The sequence below is a fragment of the Oncorhynchus nerka genome, linkage group LG12 (assembly GCF_034236695.1).
Source record: "Oncorhynchus nerka isolate Pitt River linkage group LG12, Oner_Uvic_2.0, whole genome shotgun sequence".
NCBI lineage: Eukaryota > Metazoa > Chordata > Actinopteri > Salmoniformes > Salmonidae > Oncorhynchus > Oncorhynchus nerka.
The window spans coordinates 56987892-57012940 of record NC_088407.1 but is presented as its reverse complement, the minus strand read 5'-3'; the positions used below and the strand labels follow the sequence as shown (position 1 = coordinate 57012940).

Below are 25049 nucleotides of genomic sequence, written 5' to 3'. Positions count from 1 at the left end.
CACACCCTGGGTTGGACTTTATTTTCAACAGGGTCATGTATGCGCATGTCCATTCTTCTGTCCACAGTGATTTTTTTTGTTTTTTGTTCCAGATGTCTCTGGGAGGTGAGATGAACAGGACAGAACATAATGAGTGAGTAATGAATGACCAATCAACAGCACGTAGCCCCGAGTCATGTTCCATAATCAGCCACAAAAAAAAAAAAGAGAATTACAAAGTAAAAAGCAGAATACTTTTTTTTTTTGTGTCTGCTAGTTAGTTATCAGGGTTGTCATGTCAGAGCAAAGTTTACCAAAAAAAAGTGAGGCGCAAATTAACTTTGATGCAGAGAACAGCCTACCACTAATCTAGCCATAGAGACCGCGTCACATGCAGGCCAATGGTATGTGCAAAGTACCGCGGTTACGGTCTCCCTACAAGGGGAGCTGTGAAACAGACTTGTAAGACCAACTAGTCACAGGGGCACCAAAACAGGAAGTGACATCAATCCTTTGGCATGAGCACAGGAAGCACCCTTGCCCCATGGCAACATTAAGGAACAGTGGGAGGGGGTAAGTGTACTCTCAAAAAGATAACTAAAATGTTACTCAAATTCAGCCAAACAGGCTTTTTGAACAGTTTTCCAAAGCAAGGTCATAACATTAAAGGTTAGAAAATGTACCGTCCTCGAGTTCCATACAGCGACAAAACAGGATTAAATACATTTGTGCAATACTTTGCCTCGTTCTGTTGACTAGAGCGTGAACACACTACTGTGTGGGAAAAGTGAAGCCTTTATCAGTCATTTTTTTTTTTAAAGGTCAAAGCAGTATGTGGTCAGAACTGAACAAAGACATGTTTGACAAAAGAGGGGAAAACAGACACTTAAGTGGGCGGGACATCCTCCAATGCCTTTTACAAGACCTCTGGAAGCTCGTCTCGTTCGTACACACCCTCACACAGTTATAGATACATATGCAAATACATTCACAGATAGCCAAAGACAACTTCCCTGTGCTTCCAAATGTAAAAATAGAGAAGGTTGCTCTGTGTACTACCCAGTCTTGTTTTGTTTCCAACTCTAGATTACCCACAGGACCAACCCTGGCAGAGGTAGCAGTGTGAGATTTCTCAGGAGAAGAGATGCTAAGCGATGCATACGTATCTGCATGGCTGAGCTATACCCTCTACAACACTTCATCAGAGCCTCCTGTATACTATACTGTCAATGATTTAAAAGGCCCATGGAAATCAAGTCCATTACTATATCTGAAAATAATCACACATACTGTATGGCAATAGCCCTGGCCTGGGAAGAGGACAAACAAAATCAGGAAGTGTTCAGGTGATGCATTGAGGAATATAAATGGTTGGGCAAGGAGCTGCCAGGCAGCCTTCTACAGAACATGGACAAGAACTTTTACTGCACTTTCAGCCAAGACTAAATAGACTTCAAATGACTTTGGGAGGGGAAGCCGATCCTTTTAGATTCTGCTTTGATTTTAGAGTAAGAAAAATACAATTTACCCCCAAATCTAGGCAGGAAGTGAGCACAACCTCAAACAGCCTCTCCAGAATGCAGCTTGTTTATTTTCCAAATTTCTCCAGGTTGGGAAAGGGTCATGGGAAAAACAAATAAGCCGTAAGGGTGGTGAAAATGTTTGAGGTGGGGTTGGATCAGAGTGTTAGTGGAGAGCCCAGAAAAGCTCTGAGAGACAGAGACAGCGAGAGAGAGGACATTCCCCTGGCTCTCCAGGAGCAGAGGAAGTGTAGAAGGCTGACCTCTTCTGGGGGAAATGAGCTAGCTAGCGTGACGTGGTGGTGTAGTGAGCGAGAAGGCTAGTGTAACGTGGTGGTGTAGTGAGCGAGAAGGCTAGTGTAACGTGGTGGTGTGCATTCTCCCTCACCTCTTCAGGTCCACTGTGGTGACGTTGAAGACCACTCCCTTTAGCCACAGGATCATGAAGAGTCTCTGTGAGAACGGACAGTTCCCGATGCTCTCGCCATCACTTCCCGCCTGAGAGGAATCAGGAAGAAGGTCAGATTACATCAGCATTATTTACAGATAAGGGATGACTCAAATGACATTGTGTTTGTATGATAGGCTCCTGTAAAACCAAATAAAATGCACCAGGCTTAATTGATTAGAGAAGTGGTTCTCAAACTTAACTATTATTGAAGGCAGTTTGATGTTACAGACATATGTGAATTATGAAAATGATCAATGAAAAAATGTGGCAGGTGCCCCATTGTTCTGGTAAAGATGCATCTGTAGCAGACTGAAACAAGTGCTTTCTGGTCACTAATCTGGATAACAGTCAAGATGCGGTTCTGAACCACAGATGTTTTTGTTTTTTTACATGAATTTGGTGCAGTACCGTAGTTCAATGCTATTAGCCAGATCGAATAGGCAAAGGTATGAATATAAAATACAAATACACAGAGTGTCCAAAACATTATGAACACCTGCTCTATCCATGAAAGACTGACCAGGTGAATCCAGGTGAAAGCTGTGATCCCTTATTGTTCACCTGTTAAATCCACTTCAAAATCAGTGTAGATGAAGTGGAGGAGACTGCTTAAAAAGCCTTATTTAACCTTTAAGACAATTGAGACATGGATTGTGTATGCGTGTCATTCAGAGGGTGAATGGGCAAGACAAAACATTTAAGTACCTTTGAAAGGGGTATGGTATTAGGTGTCAGGCGTAACAGTTGGAGTGCGCCAAGAACTGCCACGCTGTTTGATTTTTCACTGATAGTTTCCAGAGTTCATGCCCCAATTTAGGCTGTTCTGAGGGCAAAAACAGGGTGCAACTCAATAAGGTGTTCCTAATGTTTCGTATGCTCAGTGTATGAAGCCTATTAAAATGCTAATGTTTCGTATGCTCAGTGTATGAAGCCGATTAAAATGCTAATGTTTCGTATGCTCAGTGTATGAAGCCGATTAAAATGCTCATGTTTCATATGCTCAGTGTATGAAGCCTATTAAAATGCTCATGTTTCGTATGCTCAGTGTATGAAGCCTATTAAAATGCTCATGTTTCACACTCAGGACCCCCAGTTTGATAACCACTGGAATGGAGTTAGAGAATCAAACATGGCTGACCGATCTAAATGAGTCTTGTAAAGCTGATCGCAATAAAGTCAAGGTTGAGCCTTAAATGCAGAAGGGTCTTGGAACGCTGATATCATCAGACCTCGATTCTACAACTTCCAATGACCAGCGGTGTTTTACTACACTGACCCAGCACAGGCCTATTTAGAGCAGAAATGTATTCTACCACACAGTTGAGACTAGCTCCCTGACACCCAGAAAGCAGGCTGACCTTTGTCTCAAACACTTTAGCACACTTCCACAGCAGCCTCCATTCTTCCACACTGGCAGTCAGCCAAGTGGAACACAAACCCCAGATGTGACTAAGACGGAGCAGGACAGCGTTCTTGCGTTTCATTAGAACATGTATTTGAGTGGGAGGGGAAGGAGGATATGTCTGACAGTGCTTAATCAGCCTGCTTCTCCTTCACATATTTTGAGTTGTAAAACAACATTTAGTTCTTAGAAGAACTGTTATCAGACCATCTCTGGACATGGGGGGGACAAGGAACTGCCCACTAGTAGAGATCCACCACCACCCAGGGGATTTTCCCTTCCTCAAATAGATCTGTTACTTTTACCTCCACTGTATGACAAACTACTACTGTGCATTGGAATAATGTACACACAGACCTCCAGCCCAAGCAGTAAAAAGGAGCCAGTGAGGAGAAAATACTAAACACTCCACTGGCAAACACACCAGAGATATCTCCAACTACCACTGCTAGCAAACACTCCCCCTCACCCACTTCCCCCTCCTCAAGTGGTTCCATATCAATAGGGCTCTTCAGTACAGGCAAGTGCCAGTATCCAACGAGTGAGTGGGGTAATAGATGTGTGAGAGAAGAAGAGACTGGATCCCAACGAAGGAGTTTCATGCAACTAACCTCTCCTCATGCAATATGTTACACGTGTACAGTAATTACTAAATTAGGAAATTGGGCAAGACTTTATTTGGATCGTTTGTAGAGCGTCTACAGATGGACTATCAGAGTAACATTTTAACTAACCGTAACCTTTATCCTAACCCCAAACGTAACACTTAGCCTAACCCTTATTCTACACCGTAAGCAGTTGCTTATCAACAGATTGTCTATCCAGGTGTAACTGGAAAGTGAAATTAAAATATTCATGAGTAAAGACCTTGTGTAAGCAAACATCGTATAGCTAGAAAGGTTTTTAGCCTTTGATTTCACTCTAGTAAATAGAGTATTTTCAGTTAATGCCAGCTCATTCCGAGTTTGTGCTTGGATTTCTGGCATTGACAGCGATACCATACTACTCACATCATCTTGCTACTCTCACTATTGATCGCTCTACAACTGTATTTTCTGACATCAGTCCAACTTCATTATGTTTTTTCCTCTTAAGTGGATCAACTCAAGCAGTCTTCCACATGGTCCGAATCTTCCCCCTTCCCAGATTTACACAACTGGTTATGGAGTGCTCCATACAGACAGCGAGCTCAGAGGAAGGCCATTCTCAGAGCCAGTTCATTCTGAAGAATGCCCAGTATTAATCCATTCAGAAGGGCAGGGACGAAAGGAATTTCGGCCCTCTCCAACTGTAACAAGTCTTCACTAAACTGAATGGTTGCACATTCCCTCTTGGATCCCGTGTACTTTTCAGCCACTTTGTATCGGTCGATATCCTCTCGCCTGTCCATCCTCTTCATATTTCTCTCTTGTGCCCTCTCTCCCTCTGACCAGCGCAGAGGGTATCTTGAGGAAAACTCCTCTCAGATTCAGCCCCATTCCAACATCAAAGACACGCATACACTAATTAAAAATAGCATACCACAGACTTGAGTTATGGACTGACGGACCTGTGCCAAGATCGGGCTTTCTGGAACATGAACAAAATCATATTACTTCACATGGATCTAACGTCCCCCTCCACCACTAGAATGGGGCGGCAGGGTAGCCTAGTGGTTAGAGCGTTGGACTAGTAACCGGAAGGTTGCGAGTTCAAACCCCTGAGCTGGCAAGGTACAAACAAATCTGTCGTTCTGCCCCTGAACAGGCAGTTAACCCACTGTTCCCAGGCAGTCATTGAAAATAAGAATCTGTTCTTAACTGACTTGCCTGGTTAAATAAAAGGTTAAAAAAATATATTAAAAAATATGTCCAACATTTTTTTATTTTTTTAAACGTAGCCAAAAATCTAAAATCTAAAATGTTTGGCCTAATGTTATGCTATGAATGAACAGGGGACTTTCCAGACTGTTCCAGGCAGTGTGTCCAGCTAGCAGTGCCCTGCTGATTCGCTCCCTCTTTGCTGTGGAGGTCCGGTGTGTTCTCTGTTTGATCTGCCTGCTGCTAGAGGCTGGAGTTGCTGTTCTGTTCTTCAATATTTCAAAAAAGGTTGAATTCGATCAATTGATTCCATTACTGTCCTGTGTATGAAAGGTTTGCTATCAAATCATCGTATTGCTCAGAGAGATGAGTTCTTGTTGGTTAATGTGTCAGGGGTAGGAATGACAGTATGACATGGTGACTGTTCCCATGACGATGGAGGACAGACTCACATGACAAGCAGCCCATAATAAAAGAGGTGATTATCATGTCAGAAGTTTCCATGTGAAGGGCATCTCTGAGAATAAAATGCTAAGTAGACATAAGACATGGATTTCAGCCATGTTCAGAATACAGTGTCTTTTCCCCCCTCATAAATCTACACACAATACCCCATAATGATAAAGAAAACAGGTTTAGAAATGATTTGCTAATTTATTAAAAATAAAACAAATATTACACTCACATATGTATTCAGACCCTTTACTCAGACCCTTTACTCAGTACTTTGTTGAAGAACCTTTGGCAGCTATTACAGCATCAGGTTTGATTGGGTATGACGCTACAAGCTCGGCACACCTGTATTTGGAGAGTTTCTCCCATTCTTCTCTGCAGATCCTCTCAAGCTCTGTCAGGTTGGATGGGGAGCGTTGCTGCACAGCAATTGTCATGTCTCTCCAGAGATGTTCGATCGGGTTCAAGTTCGGGCTCTGGCTGGGCAACTCAATGACATTCAGAGACTTGTCCCGAACCCACTCCTGTGTTGTCTTGGCTATGTACTTAGGGGTCGTTGTTCTGTTGTATGGGTGAACCTCTGGCCCCAGTCTGAGGTCCTGAGCCCTCTGGAGCAGGTTTTCATCAAGAATCTCTCTGTACTTTGCTCCGTTCATCTTTCCCTCGATCCTGGCTAGTCTCCCAGTCCCTGCCGCTGAAAAACATCCCCACAGCATGAGGCTGCCACCACGCTTCACCGTAGGGATGGCGCCAGGTTTCCTCCCAACGTGACACTTGGCATTCAGGCCAAAGAGTTCAATCTTGGTTTCATCAGACCAGAGAATCTTGTTTCTTAGGGGTTTAGAGTCTTTAGGTGCCTTTTGACAAACTCCAAGCGGGTTGTCATGTGCCTTTTACTGAGGGGCTTCGGTCTGTCCACTCCACCATAAAGGCCTGATTGGTGGAATGCTGCAGATATAGTTGTCCTTCTGGAAGGTTCTCCCACAGAGGAACTCTGGAGCTCTGTCAGAGTGACCATCGGGTTCTTGGTCACCTCCCTGACCAAGGCCCTTCGTCCCCGATTGCTCTAGGAAGAGTCTTGGTGGTTCTAAACTTCTTACATTTAAGACTGATGGAGGCCACGGTGTTGTTGGAGACCTTCAATGCTGCAGGCATTTTTTGGTACCCTTCCCCAGATCTGTGCCTCGACACAATCCTGTCTCAGGGGCTTTACAATTGCTTTGACCTCATGGCTTGGTTTTTCCTCTGACTGTGGGACCTAATATAGACAGGTGTGCCTTTCCAAATCATGTCCAATCAATTGAATTTACCACAGGTGGACTCCAATCAAGTTGTACAAACATCAAGGATGATCAACGGAAACACGATGCACCTGAGCTCAATTTCCAGTCTAATAGCAAAGGGTCTGAATACTTATGTAAATAGTTATTTGTTTAAACATTTTAATACATGTCTAAAAAAAACTTTTTTCTCTTTGTCATTATTGGGTATTGTGTGTTGATTGCTGAGGAAATGTTTATTTCATTTTAAAATACGGCTGTGACGTAACAAAATGTGGAAAAAGTCTAGGGGTCTGAATACTTTCCAAATGCACTGTATGAATGGAGTGAGCAGCAGCTTTAGGGGTGAGCTCAAGCAAAGCTAGTGCTCAGATAGTAGAACAGATGAGAAACTGTGGCTGGCTATCAGTCAGAACATGGCAGGGATCTTTTCCACTGGAGGCTGCAGACTGCTAAAGAAGACATCAAAAACAGGCCTTGTCTGATTTTCCAGGTACACATCAGAGCTGCAGAGAGCCAAGCCCTAGTCTGCTACTGCCACAGACTCCCTGCAGCCCTGCCTTCTCTGAGATGGAGGTTGGGAGGGAGAGAGAAATGGTAGAGAATGAGGGAAGACAGAAATAGACTGGTGGAATTAGCATATATCTAGTTAAGGAGAAAGGGAGACAAAAATAATAGATAGAGTGGGTGAAAAGGGTCTAGGGGAAAAACAAGCAGAGCACAAGCCAACTAAGCATTATTGGCGGGCTGCTTGGTGCTCTCCCCATCCTGGGCCCCTCACTAGGGGCAGGGGGCAGAAACTAGTCCGGAAATGAGGATGCTTGTAGCGGTGCATTTCTGCTCTGACACAGCTGTATCTTCAACACACAAAGAAACCCTCTTAACATTTACATTTACATTTAAGTCATTTAGCAGACGCTCTTATCCAGAGCGACTTACAAATTAAGACACATACGAAGAAGCTGATTTACAGCGATGTCGTGTAGATATTCACAAAGCCACAGAAAAAAGGACATTCAAAAAAGGAAAAAAGAAATTCAAATCCATAAGATGTATTATTTACCAAAATATATTTATGAGCTACAAACTTTAAAATTACAAGCCATCCGATTTTGAGGTATTTGACAGACACAGTAGCTGTGACACTAGTCGTGTCTGTTAACTGTCTCTTTGAGTGGTGTAACAGGCCCTCCAACACTGTTCTCTCTCAAGTGTCCATTGCTTTGAGCAGTGCCCCAGAACCGTTGCATTAAGCATTGTGAATAGAGAGCTCCTTTTGGGGAATAACCAGCAGAAACTGTTTGTGGACGGTTCTGTGCATGTTACTGGATAAAAAATGACCAATAAAATTTCATGAGGTAAGAAATTATTTTGGACCAGCACCTAATTTGGTCATGAGATCACACTGATGTACGTTTATTTTCATTTTCAGTTATTTGGCAGTGCTCATAATTTCACATTTTATATGTGGTAAGAAAACTGCAATCCCACAGTACTTACTGAAAAATATTACTTAACAAGTCGGCCATCATTCACTACATGACTTAGCCTTGCACTATTCATTTATCTTATTCATTTGCAGGTTAAAATTAGTCAGATGTTGATGATTGCATCATATTCCAAATAAATTGTGCCAATGTTCCTATTTTACTTACAGCAAGCAATACATGCTACTAGAACATTAGGCTTCTGATATAGAAGTACAGAGAAAAACAGATTTTTAATTGAACCTTTACTTAACTAGGCAAGTCAGTTAAGAACAAATTCTTATTTACAATGACGGCCTACCGGGGAACAGTGGGTTAACTGCCTTGTTCAGGGGCAGAATGACTTTGTTAACTCTGGGATTCGATCCAGCAACCTTTCGGTTACTGGCCCAACGCTCTAACCACTAGGCTACCTGATTCAACACAGAGACAGAGTTGTCCGTCCAGTGGAGAGGATGACTCATGCCGAAGTCACTGAAGGTCCAGTGAGGCCCATCGGAGCACAATGGGACCACAGTCATCCCCCTCCCTCACCCATCTACAGGAGACAAGCACAATGGGACCGCAGTCATCCCCCTCTCTCACCCATCTACAGGAGACAAGCACAATGGGACCGCAGTCATCCCCCTCTCTCACCCATCTACAGGAGACGAGCACAATGGGACCGCAGTCATCCCCCTCCCTCACCCATCTACAGGAGTCAAGCACAATGGGACCGCAGTCATCCCCCTCCCTCACCAATCTACAGGAGACAAGCACAATGGGACCGCAGTCATCCCCCTCCCTCACCCATCTACAGGAGACAAGCACAATGGGACCGCAGTCATCCCCCTCCCTCACCCATCTACAGGAGACGAGCACAATGGGACCGCAGTCATCCACCTCCCTCACCAATCTACAGGAGACTAGCACAATGGGACCGCAGTCATCCCCCTCCCTCACCCATCTACAGGAGACGAGCACAATGGGACCGCAGTCATCCCCCTCCCTCACCCATCTACAGGAGACAAGCACAATGGGACCGCAGTCATCCCCCTCCTATCTACAGGAGACAAGCACAATGGGACCGCAGTCATCCCCCTCCCATCTACAGGAGACAAGCACAATGGGACCGCAGTCATCCCCCTCCCATCTACAGGAGACAAGCACAATGGGACCGCAGTCATCCCCCTCCCATCTACAGGAGACAAGCACAATGGGACCGCAGTCATCCCCCTCCTATCTACAGGAGACAAGCACAATGGGACCGCAGTCATCCCCCTCCCTCACCCATCTACAGGAGACAAGCACAATGGGACCGCAGTCATCCCCCTCCCTCACCCATCTACAGGAGACGAGCACAATGGGACCGCAGTCATCCACCTCCCTCACCAATCTACAGGAGACTAGCACAATGGGACCGCAGTCATCCACCTCCCTCACCCATCTACAGGAGACGAGCACAATGGGACCGCAGTCATCCCCTTCCCTCACCCATCTACAGGAGACAAGCACAATGGGACCGCAGTCATCCCCCTCCCATCTACAGGAGACAAGCACAATGGGACCGCAGTCATCCCCCTCCCTCACCCATCTACAGGAGACGAGCACAATGGGACCGCAGTCATCCCCCTCCCTCACCCATCTACAGGAGACAAGCACAATGGGACCGCAGTCATCCCCCTCCCATCTACAGGAGACAAGCACAATGGGACCGCAGTCATCCCCTCCCTCACCCATCTACAGGAGACGAGCACAATGGGACCGCAGTCATCCCCTCCCATCTACAGGAGACAAGCACAATGGGACCGCAGTCATCCCCTACAGGAGACCCTCACCCATCTACAGGAGACAAGCACAATGGGACCGCAGTCATCCCCCTCCCTCACCCATCTACAGGAGACAAGCACAATGGGACCGCAGTCATCCCCCTCCATCTACAGGAGACAAGCACAATGGGACCGCAGTCATCCCCCTCCCATCATCCCCCTCCCATCTACAGGAGACAAGCACAATGGGACCGCAGTCATCCCCCTCCTATCTACAGGAGACAAGCACAATGGGACCGCAGTCATCCCCCTCCCATCTACAGGAGACAAGCACAATGGGACCGCAGTCATCCCCCTCCTATCTACAGGAGACAAGCACAATGGGACCGCAGTCATCCCCCTCCTATCTACAGGAGACAAGCACAATGGGACCGCAGTCATCCCCCTCCCTCACCCATCTACAGGAGACAAGCACAATGGGACCGCAGTCATCCCCCTCCCATCTACAGGAGACAAGCACAATGGGACCGCAGTCATCCCCCTCCCATCTACAGGAGACAAGCACAATGGGACCGCAGTCATCCCCCTCCCTCACCCATCTACAGGAGACAAGCACAGCCACGTTACCAGTGTTGCGTTGACCTCAGATCATGATATCACGTTCACCCTTATGGAGCTACTTCTATAATGACCATCTTGAGGCATGTCAAGTCTGATGACACTGTAGGTTTTAAGTGTCAGGATGTTGTAATACACTGGCTACTCAGCATTTTAACTGGCATTAAAAAAAATGGGTATTCTTCCTCATGTCCCATAACATTTTATGGCTAAGAACATCCCAGCAATAGAATCATGAGCTGTACCACTCTGCCTCCCTCGCTCACAAACACACTTTAGGGAATGTATAAAATACCAGTTTTCATTAGTGCCTTTAATAAAGATCTAACCTTTTTAAAAAGTCCTCATCATTGAGGCCAAAACTCTCCACCAGAGTGGTGGCTGATCAACGCTTCAGACCAGGACTGGTAACACGTCTATTGTTTTTCCTTTGGAGAGTTCTGCCCTGTCTGATCCAGGCCTAATTTTAGTAACATGACAGCCATGTCCTCCCCTCCACTCACAGTTAACATTCTAAATTGGGTGGGCTCGAGTTCAGGCCACACTTTTACCGAATAAGGAGCTTGGTGGGGGTCAGCCAACAAGTGTTCCGCTGCCCTCCTCTCGCCCCGTGACACAGGCGGAATGTCCTCCGGGAAGGGTCACGTTATGTTATGTCACGACTCCCCTAGGTTGGACAAGCATGCAAACTGGGTGTGGCTGGGCTGGGATGACTGGGGCAGCTGGGACTGACTGGGCTAGGCTGGCTAGAGTTGGGCTGGGATGGCTAGAGTTGGGCTGGGCTGGCTGATGTAAGGCTGTTACTTTGAAGGGAAGGGACTGATGCTGACTTGGCTAGGGCTAGGTTTGTGGTCAGAAGGATGATGGTGGTGGAGTCCGGCCCTACAGGAAAGGAAATGCATCACACCCTGGTGTGGCTCTGACTCATGTGGACGACATGGAGTGGAAACCTAACGTCTCCCAGACAGACAGGCCGACAGAGGTAGAGGACTTTAAAACTTGCAACATGAAAGTTTCTTTGGGACACTAACCAAGGGGTGGAGAGGGATAAGATTTAGCTCACGTCGAGTCAACAACGTGACCCATTACTCTCTCCAGGTTAAGAATAATAACATAGAAAATATAAAGTCAGGTATGAATTTGAGTGAAACATGATTCAGGTAAAGTTGGAAGGAAATAAGACAGAAGGGAGAAAGACAGGCAGGTGTGTGCAGGAGAAGTAAAGATAAAACAATTCCTGCTGATCTGTGTGGCGGTTGTTTAAAGAGTGTGTGTTCCAACAAACTCCGCCCTGGCCGGGTCAATCTGATAGAGGCAACTTTAACACTAAATGTAGTGATTCCCTCAAAAGACTACTGAAGTCCAGACCATTCTGAACAACCCCTTGGCTCCAGTATTGTGCTATAGGTGTTAGTTCACATGGCAGCAAAGCCTGCACCATCACCATAAACCAACACCAGCCTCATTTGAACTACACTAGGCATGGCTCGCTATTGCTCATTTTACCAGTGTAAAGCAGGATGTGAAACATAAGCAGATGGGATTGAATTGGGTTACACTGCCTGCCCTCAGAGTAGATTCCTTACATCTGAGGTCCAGCACTCGAGCACCCTGTTAGCCAAGTTGATGTAACAGAGCTAAATATATCAGAAGCAATGCCCATCTGTAAACTTGATTAAAACTGATCTTTAAAAGTTGTATTTCTGTCCAAATGTATGCCTGCCCTATCCCAACACATCCTGACCCCTCCATGTTCCTCCTTTCTCCATTTTCTCACTGCCCAGCCATCCTTCTACCTCATTCCTTGTCATTCAAGTAAGTATAATTTCCTGTCATTGGTCTACAGGAGAAATACCTCATTAACAGAGGGCTTCCTTAGGAGCAGAAGGATTAAAACATCAACTTCCTAACAGGCACCAAGCCTTTCCTCTGAACAGAATGGCATGAGCACACAGCATGCTTTTCATTCACCAAGAGAGTTAAGTGTCCAGAACATTTAAACAAACGTGACTGTTGAAACTCAATATATAAATAAAATATTTATCTGGTACGACAGTGTATAAAACATTAAGAATACCTGCACTTTCCATGACATGACCAGGTGAATCAAGGTGAAAGCTATTATCCCTTATTAAAATAAATCAACTTTAAAAATCAGTGTAGATAAAAGGGAGGAGACAGTTTAAAGAAGGATTTTTAAGCCCTGAGACATGAATTGTGTATCATTCAGAGGATGAATGGGCAAGACAAAAGTTAAGTGCCTTTGAGCCGGGTATGGTAGGTGCGCCAGGCTGCTGGGTTTTTCACGTACAACAGTTTCAAGAATGGTTCACCACCACCCAGAGGACACCCAACGAACTTGACAACTGTGGGAAGCATTGGAGTCAACATGGGGAAGCATTCCTGTGGAAGGCTTGACACCCTGTAGAGTTCATGCACTGACGAATTGAGTCTGTTCGAAGGGATAAGGGGATGCAACTCAATATTAGGAAGGTGTTGCTAATGTTTTGCACACTCAGTGTATATGGTCAGGTCTCTTGAAACACCACTAATATAGTGCATTATAACAAGTGGCAACCTGTCATTCAGGTGTTTCAGCCTAGATCAATGCTTTCTGTGGTGGTGGGGCAGCCAGCGGAAAACACGTAGGTGTTGGTAATGTTCTCTAGTTGCACCATGATTATCTCTGTGTTCTGTCTCTTGAGGAGACAGTACGTCACTGCTAAGTCTAAGGGTAGACCTTGAAAATCCAAGCCCCATGTGTGCTGCCATAGAGTTACATTAGAAGTGCACATCCAAGAAGGCTCAAGGTCATTGGCCACAGATAAAATGATGTTTATATCTACCTTAGCTTTGATTGGACTGTCAATATCATACTTTCAAAATCTTAGCTAGCAGTCATCATGAATCAAGTCGACAATCTATTGGCAAATCCTTTTTAATCCTTGTCATATCAAGAGAAATTATGAAGAGAAATTATAGATAAAACGTATTGGTGCTCATCGGGCAAACATTACAACAAGTTGGAAATTCAACAGAGTGGTTTGGGTGGAATCAGTGACAATGGCTAACTGCAAGCATTGCAAAGCGATCACTAGCCTGCTCTTCAGTGAAGTGGCTGTGTGGTCCCAAATCTGGGATTAAGTGTCTCTTTTCCAAGTTTAAAAATATTAAACATTCATGCTGTCAATTAAGCATGATTTGTGCCGTGCAGAAAACTGAAACTTGACATTGGGAAATCAGACTTCGGTGAGTTTAAGACAACTGAATTGCGGAATGTTTTGAACAGTCATTCAACTCGGAATTGTAAGTCGGGAACTCGGGCTTCTTTCTAGAGCTACGACCTGTAGATCAATGACGTCATCATGATTGGACCTTGTTTTTTTTCAGAGTTTCCAGTTGTCTTGAAAGCACCATAAATCCAGAGAATGACAGACTTTGATGACAAAACTTGCCCACGAAGGACCACCGTGCCACCTTCCTGTTCAAGTGAGCAAAGCACAACAAGGGGAGTCCAAAAATGTCATGTATGCTGCTGCATAAATTATGTAATATGCAAGGGAGATATGTATACTGTAGCCAAGAAAGTATTACTAAGTGTATATTGTGTCGTAAGTTGTTAGTAGCCCATGTGTCTCACCCTAATAATTTGGTCTATTTACCCCTCATTTCACCTACTGTTCTGACTTGGTTGTTTTAGAAAAATGTCATCATTGAATTTTGTAAAAGCTTTCATTGATTGTCTGCCCCCTACGGTTCTGACTTGGTGTACAGGGAGAACACTAAGAACGAGCCATGTTCTGAATTCTGCCGCTGTACATTTCAAAAGTGCGGAGCAAATAGTTGTTGACTACGTCCGTCCTAGATCGCTCATTAATGTCTTAATAGAAATGACCTCTTATCCGCTCGTCCTCCCCTTAGCACATCGCAATTGTCAGTAGAAACCACATATGTTTAAGCAAGTCAGCCATATCAGTTATGTTTTTTTTTAAAGGCAGTAAATGAGGCTGAATGAACTGTAGCAGTGGTAAGGTGTTGGGACTGCTGTTGGGAAAGCTTTATGTAGGCCCTAACAGTTTGTCACTGTTATAGTGCAATTAAAAAGTATTGTTTAGAGTTGTGGCTTTGCTGGCATGCATCCCACTTTTTTTTTTTTTTTTACCTCACCAAGATGTACATGTTTTAAATAAATAAATAAAAATACATTTAAAAAGATTGACACTGATTAGAACTAGGGAAAAGGGGGATACCTAGTCAGTTGTACAACTGAATGCCTTCAACTCTAATTTGTCTTGCGCATTTAACCCAACCCATCTGAAATCAGAGGGCTGACCCCAATTAGCGAACTGGTCGATTGTTAAGCTGTTGGGTCGACCAATATTATTTTTAGTCTAGCAATAACAAATAAAATAAATCTACGAAAACACACACCGTGCATTCGGGAAGTATTCTAACCATTTGACTTTTCTCACATTGTTTCATTACAGCCTTATTCTAAAATTGATTAAACATTTTTTTCCTCATCATAAATCTACACACAGTAATGACAGAGAAAAAGTTATTTGACAAGTTACAAAAAACAATCTCCACACATGCAGAGATCATCCGTTAATCTACTCTGCTTCTCAAAGACAGCGGTTGAAACAAAAAAAACGCACATTTGGACTCAGACCAAAAGGACAGATTTCCACCAGTCTAATGTCCATTGCTTGTTGTTTCATGGCCCAAACAAATTTCTTCTTATTATTGGTGTCCTTTAGTAGTGGTTTCTTTGCAGCAATTCGAAAATTAAGGCTGGATTTCACACAGTCTCCTCTAACCAGTTGTTGAAATGTCTGTTACTTGATCTCCGTGAATCATTTATCTGGCCTGCAATTTCTGAGGCTGGTAACTAAAGAACTTATCCTCTGCCGCAGAGGTAACTCATAGTCTTCCTTTCCCGTGGGGGTCCTCATGAGAGCCAGTTTCATCATAGCGCTTGATGGTTTTTGCGACTGCACTTGAAGAAACTTTTGAAGTTCTTTACATTTTCCATATTGACAGACCATCGTGTCTTAAAGTAACGGACTGTCATTCCGCTTTGCTTATTTGAGCTGTTCATGCCATAATATGGACTTGGTCTTTAACCAAATAGGGCTATCTTCTGTATACCACCCCCACCTTGTCACAACTGATTGGCACAAACACATAAAAAATAAATTCCACAAATGACCTTTTAAGAAGGCACCTGTTAATTGAAATGCATTCCAGGTGACTACCCCATGAAGCTGGTTGAGAGAATGCCAAGAGTGGCTATTTGAATATAAAATATATTTTGATTTATTTAACACTTTTTGGTTACTACATGATTCCATGTGTTATTTCAGTGTTGATGTCTTCACTATTATTCTACAATGTAGACAATAGTAAAAATAAAGAAAAACCCTGGAATGAGTAGGTGTTCTAAAACTGTTGACCGGTAGTATCGTTATGTGCCCATTTGGGGATCTGATAGTATTTCTGATTGGCTTAACGCACAACCACTAATGACCTGTGGAGCTTCTCAAAGTAAATGCCATCTTCACTTCAAACAGCAAGCAAGGACAGTTTTTACATCCATTGAGAACTACAAGTCTCAATGCATTTGAAAAATGTTCAAGAGCTCTCCCTTTCGATAACCACTCAGCGTGAAAGTGGAAAATGTCATGGACTAAAATAGGTTCCGGTACTCATTTTGGGTGCTACTACAGTTATATATTTTAGGTACAGGACAATAATTTTGAGCGAATATTCTATAAGAGGAACAGGAGCTCAAGCACTAGAAAATGACGTGCTGGTACTCAGCTCCAGTGAGCTCCTGCCCAAGTCAAGTGCTGCGTTGTATCCCTTGCGCGAATAGCTTACAGCTGTGTCTATCCCAAGCTCACTGGCATGGGAAACTGAGGGCCCAGAATTTGTTATACAATGTTGCAAGTTTGCTAGGCAAGGTTGGGCTGGACCAAGAAGTTGATACAATGTTTCAAATTCATTGCAGACAGGCCATGTGCAGCCAATGTCACTTATAGAATATACATATACACACACTTTTTTAAATCATTTAAAAAAATTAAAATCAGGATGTTTTCTACCTGCAGGCTGCAATGTTTTTATTTGTTTGCTTTATGTAGGCTATTTTTACATAGTTGGCAATAGGAGTTACCTAAAAAGTATCTATTTTTATTAACCACATGACAATGATTGAGATATGAAGACATACTTATAATTGTGCATCTGAAAACCTTGATTGACACGCAGATCGGTAGAAATGGTAAGATAAATGGTCGTTCCACATGAGAAAGAGTGCAGACTCCTCATGTAGACTATTACCTGCAACTTCAGCAGAGTAATGGCAGAATCTGCCAAAGCCAGCAGGAGGAAAATAGTTGGCTCAGGTTAATGTTTTTCCTCTTCTGGTTATCTAGATTTTTGGCGCCCTCGATGCATTTTTCTTATTTCATCAAACCATAAGCTCAATGCATATAGTTGATTTTATCATTTCTTTTAAACATGGGCAGTGTCCATACGGAAAAAAATACACGTTCATATTTTTCGAAAGAACAGACGACTTTCGGTCTCACTTTTTTTTGGGGGGGGGGGGGGTGGACAGCCCTAATTATCATACCCCCCTCATCTTGTGTTACATTGCTGTGTCCATTTGGCCGAGGCCCAGTCCTAACAGTTTTTAATAGTGAAGCATTCTCACCGCTACAGTACTGCACAACAGACCAGTTACAGACCATTAATCTTTGTTCCCCAACTCATGATGCTGACTGCAGCATAATAGTGCTTGGAGAGAATAAACTGCTATATTGATTTTACTATAAAAAAAATGTAAAAACAGGCTACTCAATTGCCTTTGTGCCACTCTGGGGAGAAAGAATGTGTTATACAAAGTAATTATGCAAACAAGTGGCAAATGGAGATTGACATGTAGAATGCTACCAGCTGAAGTCAAGTTGACACGGGTATATACTTGTGACACAAGTTAAAGTTACTGCAGGGACACAAACAACTTATTGATGGTTAACCCAGAGCGTGTAAACTGTGGATCTTGCATTTTTAGACAATTACAACAGAAAGGCATGACTAAGCAGAGACAAAGAGGACAGAGTTGCCAAGACATCAAGAAAAAGTCAACTAAACATATCCTGTTTTTGCCCGTGTACAAGCTGTTCCTAATAATTCTCATACCAAACTATTATTATCCTATGATGGCATATCTCACATGACATGGAGTCACACAGCCATACAGTACAGGGAGGGAAGTGTAGGACGTGAGCAGCTCTTTTTGTGATGTCTCTCTGGCCTGAGACTGAGGGAGAAGTGTGTTGACCTTTAGGATTTTGTCCTGGGTGGACATCCCTGCAAGGGGTTCTTTAAAAACCAGTGACTGGTACATAATTGGTCTCTGTCGCCATAGTTTCCATGTGATTCTCTCGGAGTAACACAAAAATACAGACGGACCCCCTTCCAGCCACGGGACATAAGAATGGATTACTTTCGATGTCTATTTGCACTGCATTCATCCATGGAAATAGAATACCTGGATTCTATGCCTTCCTCATTGGTGGGAGGTGGAGGTGTGCCTTCATCCCAGCCTTGGCACACTTGCTGGCAGAGCGACAGCATACAAACTAAAGATGAAAGCATGTCCTTTCGGATTCCATATGTGGAGTTATCCGAGTTCTGTATTGCTTCTTGTTCCATACAGTAATTTAGCATGATATTGGGGTGCTGGGTCATTGTGCATTAGTGTGCCTATCGATGAGCGATGCCCTAAATCTTATGGTAATGTGGGTCATCAAGGAAAGATTACCACACTTCCTGTCCAGTGCTGGAGCGTCAAACCAAAGTGATTAGTGCATATGATGAACAGTGCAGTCTCCTAAAAGGAACTTCCTAATCACTTAGTCATTACTCTAGCACCATCTGTCACAGCGTTCAAAGAAAACCTTTACAGTCTACAATGCCTTCACCCAGAACGTTTAGCTAGTGGGTGATTCCGACACAAAACAAGACCGTGATTTTGGCATATCATAAGTTCTAGAGTGGGATCTCTGCTAGTTTGGGTTATGTTCCAATTTGTAAGCATTTCCAACAGAGTGAACGTGAAAATTGATTCAAAATGATCGCTGCTGATAATTTGCAATATGTGCAATAATGCAAGTAAAAAGAAGGCTGTGAATGGTTAAATTGCCTAGTATGCCAATTTCTCTGTACACAACTTGAAAACTAGCAGAGATGACACATTGGATTGTTGACATACACCCACAGAGCAGGGATGGGCAACTTGTGGCCCATGCCCCCATTTTGTAGGCCCGCCATCTGGGTTTCAACTTACTGTTGACAGTTAGAATAGAACACACAAAGTGCAATTTCAAAATGTAGTTGTGTATCAGCAGTTTCTCTTGTTATGTCAGTCACTAACAACATTTCCATCAGGTTATGTGAGTAAAGTCATACTGGGGGGCGACAAACAGTTGTGATGGAAACAGGAAGTTTTGGTACAATTTTATAAACGCCAATGAATCATTTGTTTGTTCGACATGGGATTTTTTTGTGTCTGTAAAAATAAGTGTGCGAGAAACGGCAGCGGAAACACAATTAAGCGCAAATACTGATATAACCATCATATTGAAGTAAACTTAGAGTCACACAATATTACTGTATGTTGTGTGGTCCTCCCACTGCGACTCCGACAGCCATGCAGTTTATTGGGCTACAGATTGAATAAATGATGAACTTCACAGGGGGGTGAAAGTGCACAGCGATGAGCTTGATGCTCTTTTCCAATATAAATATCGACAGTCTTATTCTGGTGACACAATGAGCGATGTTTGACTGCCGTTTGACAAATCATCTTTCTTTTGTCCATAATAATCTCATCATGTAGACTAGCCTAACCGCACAGTATCTATGAGCTGTTGGCTAGAGTGCATATCGCAAATGTGCCTGCCAGAGTAAGCACATTTGCGATACAACGTAACAGTTTGTGACAAAACTATTGGTAGAGTTGAAAACTGTGGTCAATTGGAAGGAAACCTAGCTACTGACAGTCACTCAATTAGCCATGTCAGCTAACAATTTTGATAGTTAAATTAATCTAGCCAGTTATCATGGCCGAATACCGACCGGGCACGCAGGGCTTCGATTTTGTTAGTCACTATCACTCAGATATATTAACAATGCATAAGGCATGGCAAATGGTGTAGAATTGCAGGAAACTAGCTTTAAACTGCAAATAAGTATCTCCACCCCACGGCAAAATGGATAGAATTGCAGCACCCCTGATAAATAAAATATAAAACTGTATTTCTTCTATGAGCGGACAAAAATAATCCTCTTTACTGATGGATTTTCAAATTGTAGACTGGCACCAGACAGGCTACAGTCGCAGGGGCTCAAGGGTTCTACAACTCACCTCTACAATCAAAACTGTTTCCATAGAAATCTTGTAAGACAACAGTACACACTGCAGCAGGGAGATTTAAAGCGGGCAATAACCTCATATCATCATCACAATCTAGGTGGGTCAGCTAGTTTCAAAAGGCACTAAAGTCTCTCCCCTCAGACGCTAGCAGGATGATGAATGGGGATCAGGAGCCACTACGCCAGTCCATGCAGAGAGCACACAGTGAGCCTTATCAGCTGTTCCCAGTAGCCACCGTTTGTGTGGTGCCTATGGCAACGTGCACGCCTGCCTCATTGCCTAAGACGTCTGCCTGTGTTTAAAGCAGCAGAGCGGGAACAATGATGGACATCCTGGAGCATCAATAATGGGTGAGTTACATGTCTGCCTCTACACAGAGCAATGGATAGGATGTAGGGAGAGAACGTGCCACATATCAAAGTCTCCCTTGCTGTGTGCACACGCTGACAGAAACAAACACTGACAATGGGGGGACGATCTTGTGTACACAAGCACTACAGAGAGAGCACACATAGCACAAGAGAGGGTTGGGCTGGGAAGCGGTTGTAGCAACATATAAAGTCACCTGGGATGATGTAACTGTTCCAGTACGCAGCGAGGGATGGCTGACTGAGGTAGGTAGCCATCACCTCCCTGTTAGTGGTGCGCAGGTTGACTCATAACACGCAGTACCCCAAGGTTATGTCCTCCAAGCAGGCTGGCTTAGGGTCAATCACCAAATGCATTTGGGAAAGGGCAGATAAAGTTAATGTCTATCCACTGAGGCAAAAAGATCCATTGGCAAAAAGGACCATGTCAAAGTTCAATTCAATAAGAGAAAAGCTGCAAAATTAAGAGTTGAAAATAAAGAGATTATACAAATTCGACAGTCACGAGACAGGGACTTTAAATGGGCCAATGGCACATCAGGGGAACTGTAGCCTGACGCAGAACAGAGCCACGTGTATCTAGATCACACTGTCAACAGCATAACCAGAGACTATCATAATCACCAGTGAAATACTGCTCAGAGGGGGGCAGTGAGTTTACATCACCAATAAAGCTTGGTTTCAAGATCAAGGCCCTCGTGTAAGTTTTTTTTTCCTAATTTAATTCAGGCCCCCAAACCCTCACCCCACTGGGGTTCCACCACCTCACCCTGTTTTCCCTCTCCTACTCTGCCAAACAGGCAGAGGAAAATAAAAAGCTTTCCGGATTACAAACAGGATTGATGGGAGTCAATAGGTGTCTCAAAATGCATACTACTGTGCTCCAAGCACCCAAATTGGAGCATGGGAGAGTCCGAATCAAAGTATGTGAGACGGGGCACAGAGGACACTTATCAAATGTTACTCCATTTGTACATATTTTGAAGCATGCGTCGATGCAAGCTTCAACAGAAAGTATACAAATAAATGACGCAACCACGTAAAAATTATGCGAATTCTCTTGAAATCAACAGTGGCCATTACTTGAGCTGAAGCGAGAGAAAATATACTCAGTCTTGAGAATGAAATGTTGCCTATTCACATCTCATATGTTGCCTGAGTACAATATTTTATCTTTCTACGTGAATAAATACATGCTGTGTTAATTTTGTCATGGTTCCCTGCCAACAACACTCATTGTAGTAAGCCCATAGTAAGATAAGAGCTAACTGGCTAGCTACTACTGTTAACTAGCCAGATAGGCACAAAGAATTGTTAGTTAGCTACCCACGAAGAATGGACCTTGGATAACATTTGTTTTAGGTCATTTTTTGCCTGTTATACTAGCTGGTTAGCTACATTATTACTATTCACATATACAGTAGCTAGCAGATAGTTATGAAGTAAAATGTTTGCTTTGTGTACATCTTGTTAAGTCTCTATTGTTGCCATTGTCATGGCTGGAATACGGTTCAGTGAATGGGGAGATGCAGTGTGAAGTAATACAGTAGGGGGAGTGTGAGTGCTTCTCAAATATATGTTTAATGTGTTCTCCACATCCCTTGTCCTAACAAGCTGGCTCCTGAGTGGCGCAGCAGTCTAAGGCACTGCATCTCAGTGCTAGAGGCGTCACTACAGACCTTGGTTCGATCCCGGGCTGTATCACAACAGGCGGCAATCGGGAGTACCATAGGGCGGTGCACAATTGGCCCAGCGTCTTCCTGGTTAGGGAGGGTGTGGCAGGAGTAGGCCGTCATCGTAAAATGAGAATATGCTCTTAACGGACTTGCCTAGTTAAATAAAGGTTAAATGAAAAAACAAGAACTTACTCAAGAGAACATCCTTGGAGAATGCACTTGGAGCATGAGAGTGTGGAGCTGGTAGTATGCACATTGAGAAACACCCTATAAAACATTAAGGTTTTATTCCAGGTCAGACATCAGCCTGTGATGTCCCAAACTTTCTAGTGCATAATATACCTTTTTCAATTGAGAAACTTTACAATATTGAAATGCAAGGTCAAAGAGCTTCCTTACAGACACCATCACTACAACAAGCTGTATTTCTTCATCCCCAATACATGCCAAATAAAGGGGGGGCATCCTCATGAATAGGGAGAAAAAGGAAACATTTAAGTGTGGAAGCCAAATACTTCTGAGTCTTTTCTGTGAAATTGCCAAGATATTGAGTCACCAATTTCTTATAAACTTCAGGGGAAAGCCTGTTTCATTGCAGTTATTTGCACCACACCCCTACCATTATCAACCTAAACAGGACAAAAGGCCAGTAATTGTAAATATATTCCAACTCTCTCCAATTGACAAATATCAAAAGTGTTTCATCCATATCCCATCTCCTTCCAAACCTTACAGATATCCCCTTTTTGACAGGCTGGAAATATTGTATTTCAATAGGGCGGCTACATTGTTTCGGCCAGCGTGCGACCACCCGGTGGCGGTGCTACACTATCGTTTCGATAGAGTATGCTACAATGTCGCGCTGGTTAATAAACTATCGTTAATCTTAGCATGTATAATTCGCGCTTAGTTTTACATAAAATCGAGGCACACTTAAAAAGTAGGATGGATGCTTGGTCTCCTTCTCAAGATGATGGGAAGAGCACAGAGCCGCGGTCTCCGCCCTAAGTCTGACAAACTCACATGGCCACACTTTGGGAGGGTCTCAAACTAACCTATACTCGAATTGTTAAAAATCGTAAAACGTTTGGGAAAACTGATCACCTACGCAATTTGAAAGACTAGTTGACTTATGTATGTGCAGTACTTCAAGAAACCGTTTTTGAAAGCAAATGGCAACAATATAATACAACCAAATGGTACATCAATAACGACAGCACACGTATTCACTGTCCTATGCACTCCAAGAAAGAAAATTAGCTTAGTCTTACTTTATATCGATATAATTGCATTGACTAATTGCATTTGTTAATTTAGGCCTAATATCTACGTTAAATTTTTATTTAGACAAATACAGTCAAGAACAAACTTTTCCCAATGCGACAGACAGCCTGCTGGAGAATCTATTCTGGAACGTACCTTCACAAAGAGCTCGATAACGGGCTCGTTATCCGCCTTGATTCCATTCTGGGGTACAGACAAAGACATTGTGAACTAAACTTTATAAACTTTTCCAAACGAAATCGACACCAAACGGGTATCTTCAGCCTAATCGCTCTTCTTTGCCACCCCCTTTCCACGGAGTATTCGGATAACCGATTTTCCTAGGCTGGTGGCTCGCTGCAATTCTCACACAAGAGTGGTGGGAGGAGAAAGTCAAGCACAAAGATGGCAAGAGCTGTGTGCTATTGGTGCAGCCCGTCCACAAAACTAGATGTTGCAGAACAGCTCCCTTTGACTCTTCGGTATCTCTACAGGATTTCCGTGCACAACAAATGATTCTCGTTTATCAAACTGTTGCACGCAACATAATCATTGATAAATAAGAGGCACACTATATTTCTACCCTCGTGAATGACCGTTACAACACCGCATGGAAAACGCCCTCCAGTCACCTTTTATGGCAGCAAAAACGCCCTCATTTACTGTATGATTTGTAGATGTTGGAGCTGGGCCATGACCGTTTCTAAAAGAAAGCACAATGGCAAAATGGTTTAATTTTCTGTAGAGGTGTGGGCAGAATGTATAAAACCTTTTCAGTGACTTAAAAAAAGTGCATGCATACAGCCAGTTCCAAACGCTGGCCGCACATTTTGGTATTTTATTAGCAGCAGCTACCCTTCCTGGGGTCCACACAAAACATGAAACATTACATACTACAGAACATTAATAGACAAGAACAGCTCAAGGACAGAACTCCATCAATAAAAACAGTGGGAAGCAAAAATTAGAGTCAACATGGGCCAATTGAATATACATACAATATCATTGCAATAGACATAGTGCTGTCCATTATTCCCAATATTTATATCTAAAGTGAATACAGTCTAACTGCAGACTCTCAGGCCGATCGTCTCTCAGGCAGGCAGGCCCATCTCCAATACCAGGACCCCTCAATGATTTGACTATACTACCACCTACTGGTGGGGCGAGTTTTCAGTGTTGAATGAAAATGGCAGGATTAATGTGTGACCAAATCTTTTTTTAAATATATTTTTTAATCTCGTTCTATCTGTGGTATTGCACTTTAGTAGGGATCGTAATGCTTGTGTTTAACTGACACTTTGATATTCTGGATTTCCACTGATTGTCTATGCGATTAAAATGTGGGTCAAAAGGGAAATAAAACTATTTATTTTTCATTTAAACTATCATTGTAGTATAATTCATGTGCAACGTTTTAGCTTGACATGTATATGTAATCTGTTGTGTTGGATAGCAGATGTAACACGAACAGAACTGCAGAGCTAGGGTCCTAGCTAGCCACTCCCTCCGCCGTAACTTTAACAGGACCGTGGGAAAACAGTGCTCGTCAAGTGA

General features: G+C 43.4%; 1 protein-coding gene across 1 annotated transcript in view; it reads right to left on the bottom strand.

The window, feature by feature from the left end:
* The window catches only part of LOC115138417 (chloride intracellular channel protein 4), a 30970-nt gene extending 6869 nt beyond the window's left edge, over positions 1-24101 (bottom strand). Inside the window, exons 1-2 of the mRNA XM_029675244.2 lie at positions 23649-24101; positions 1888-1997 (exon numbers count right to left, since the gene is read on the bottom strand). Coding sequence (XP_029531104.1) covers positions 1888-1997; positions 23649-23717 — 179 coding nt within the window. The 5' untranslated portion in view covers positions 23718-24101. The remainder of the gene's footprint in view (positions 1-1887; positions 1998-23648) is intronic.
* Positions 24102-25049: the final 948 nt, after the last annotated feature.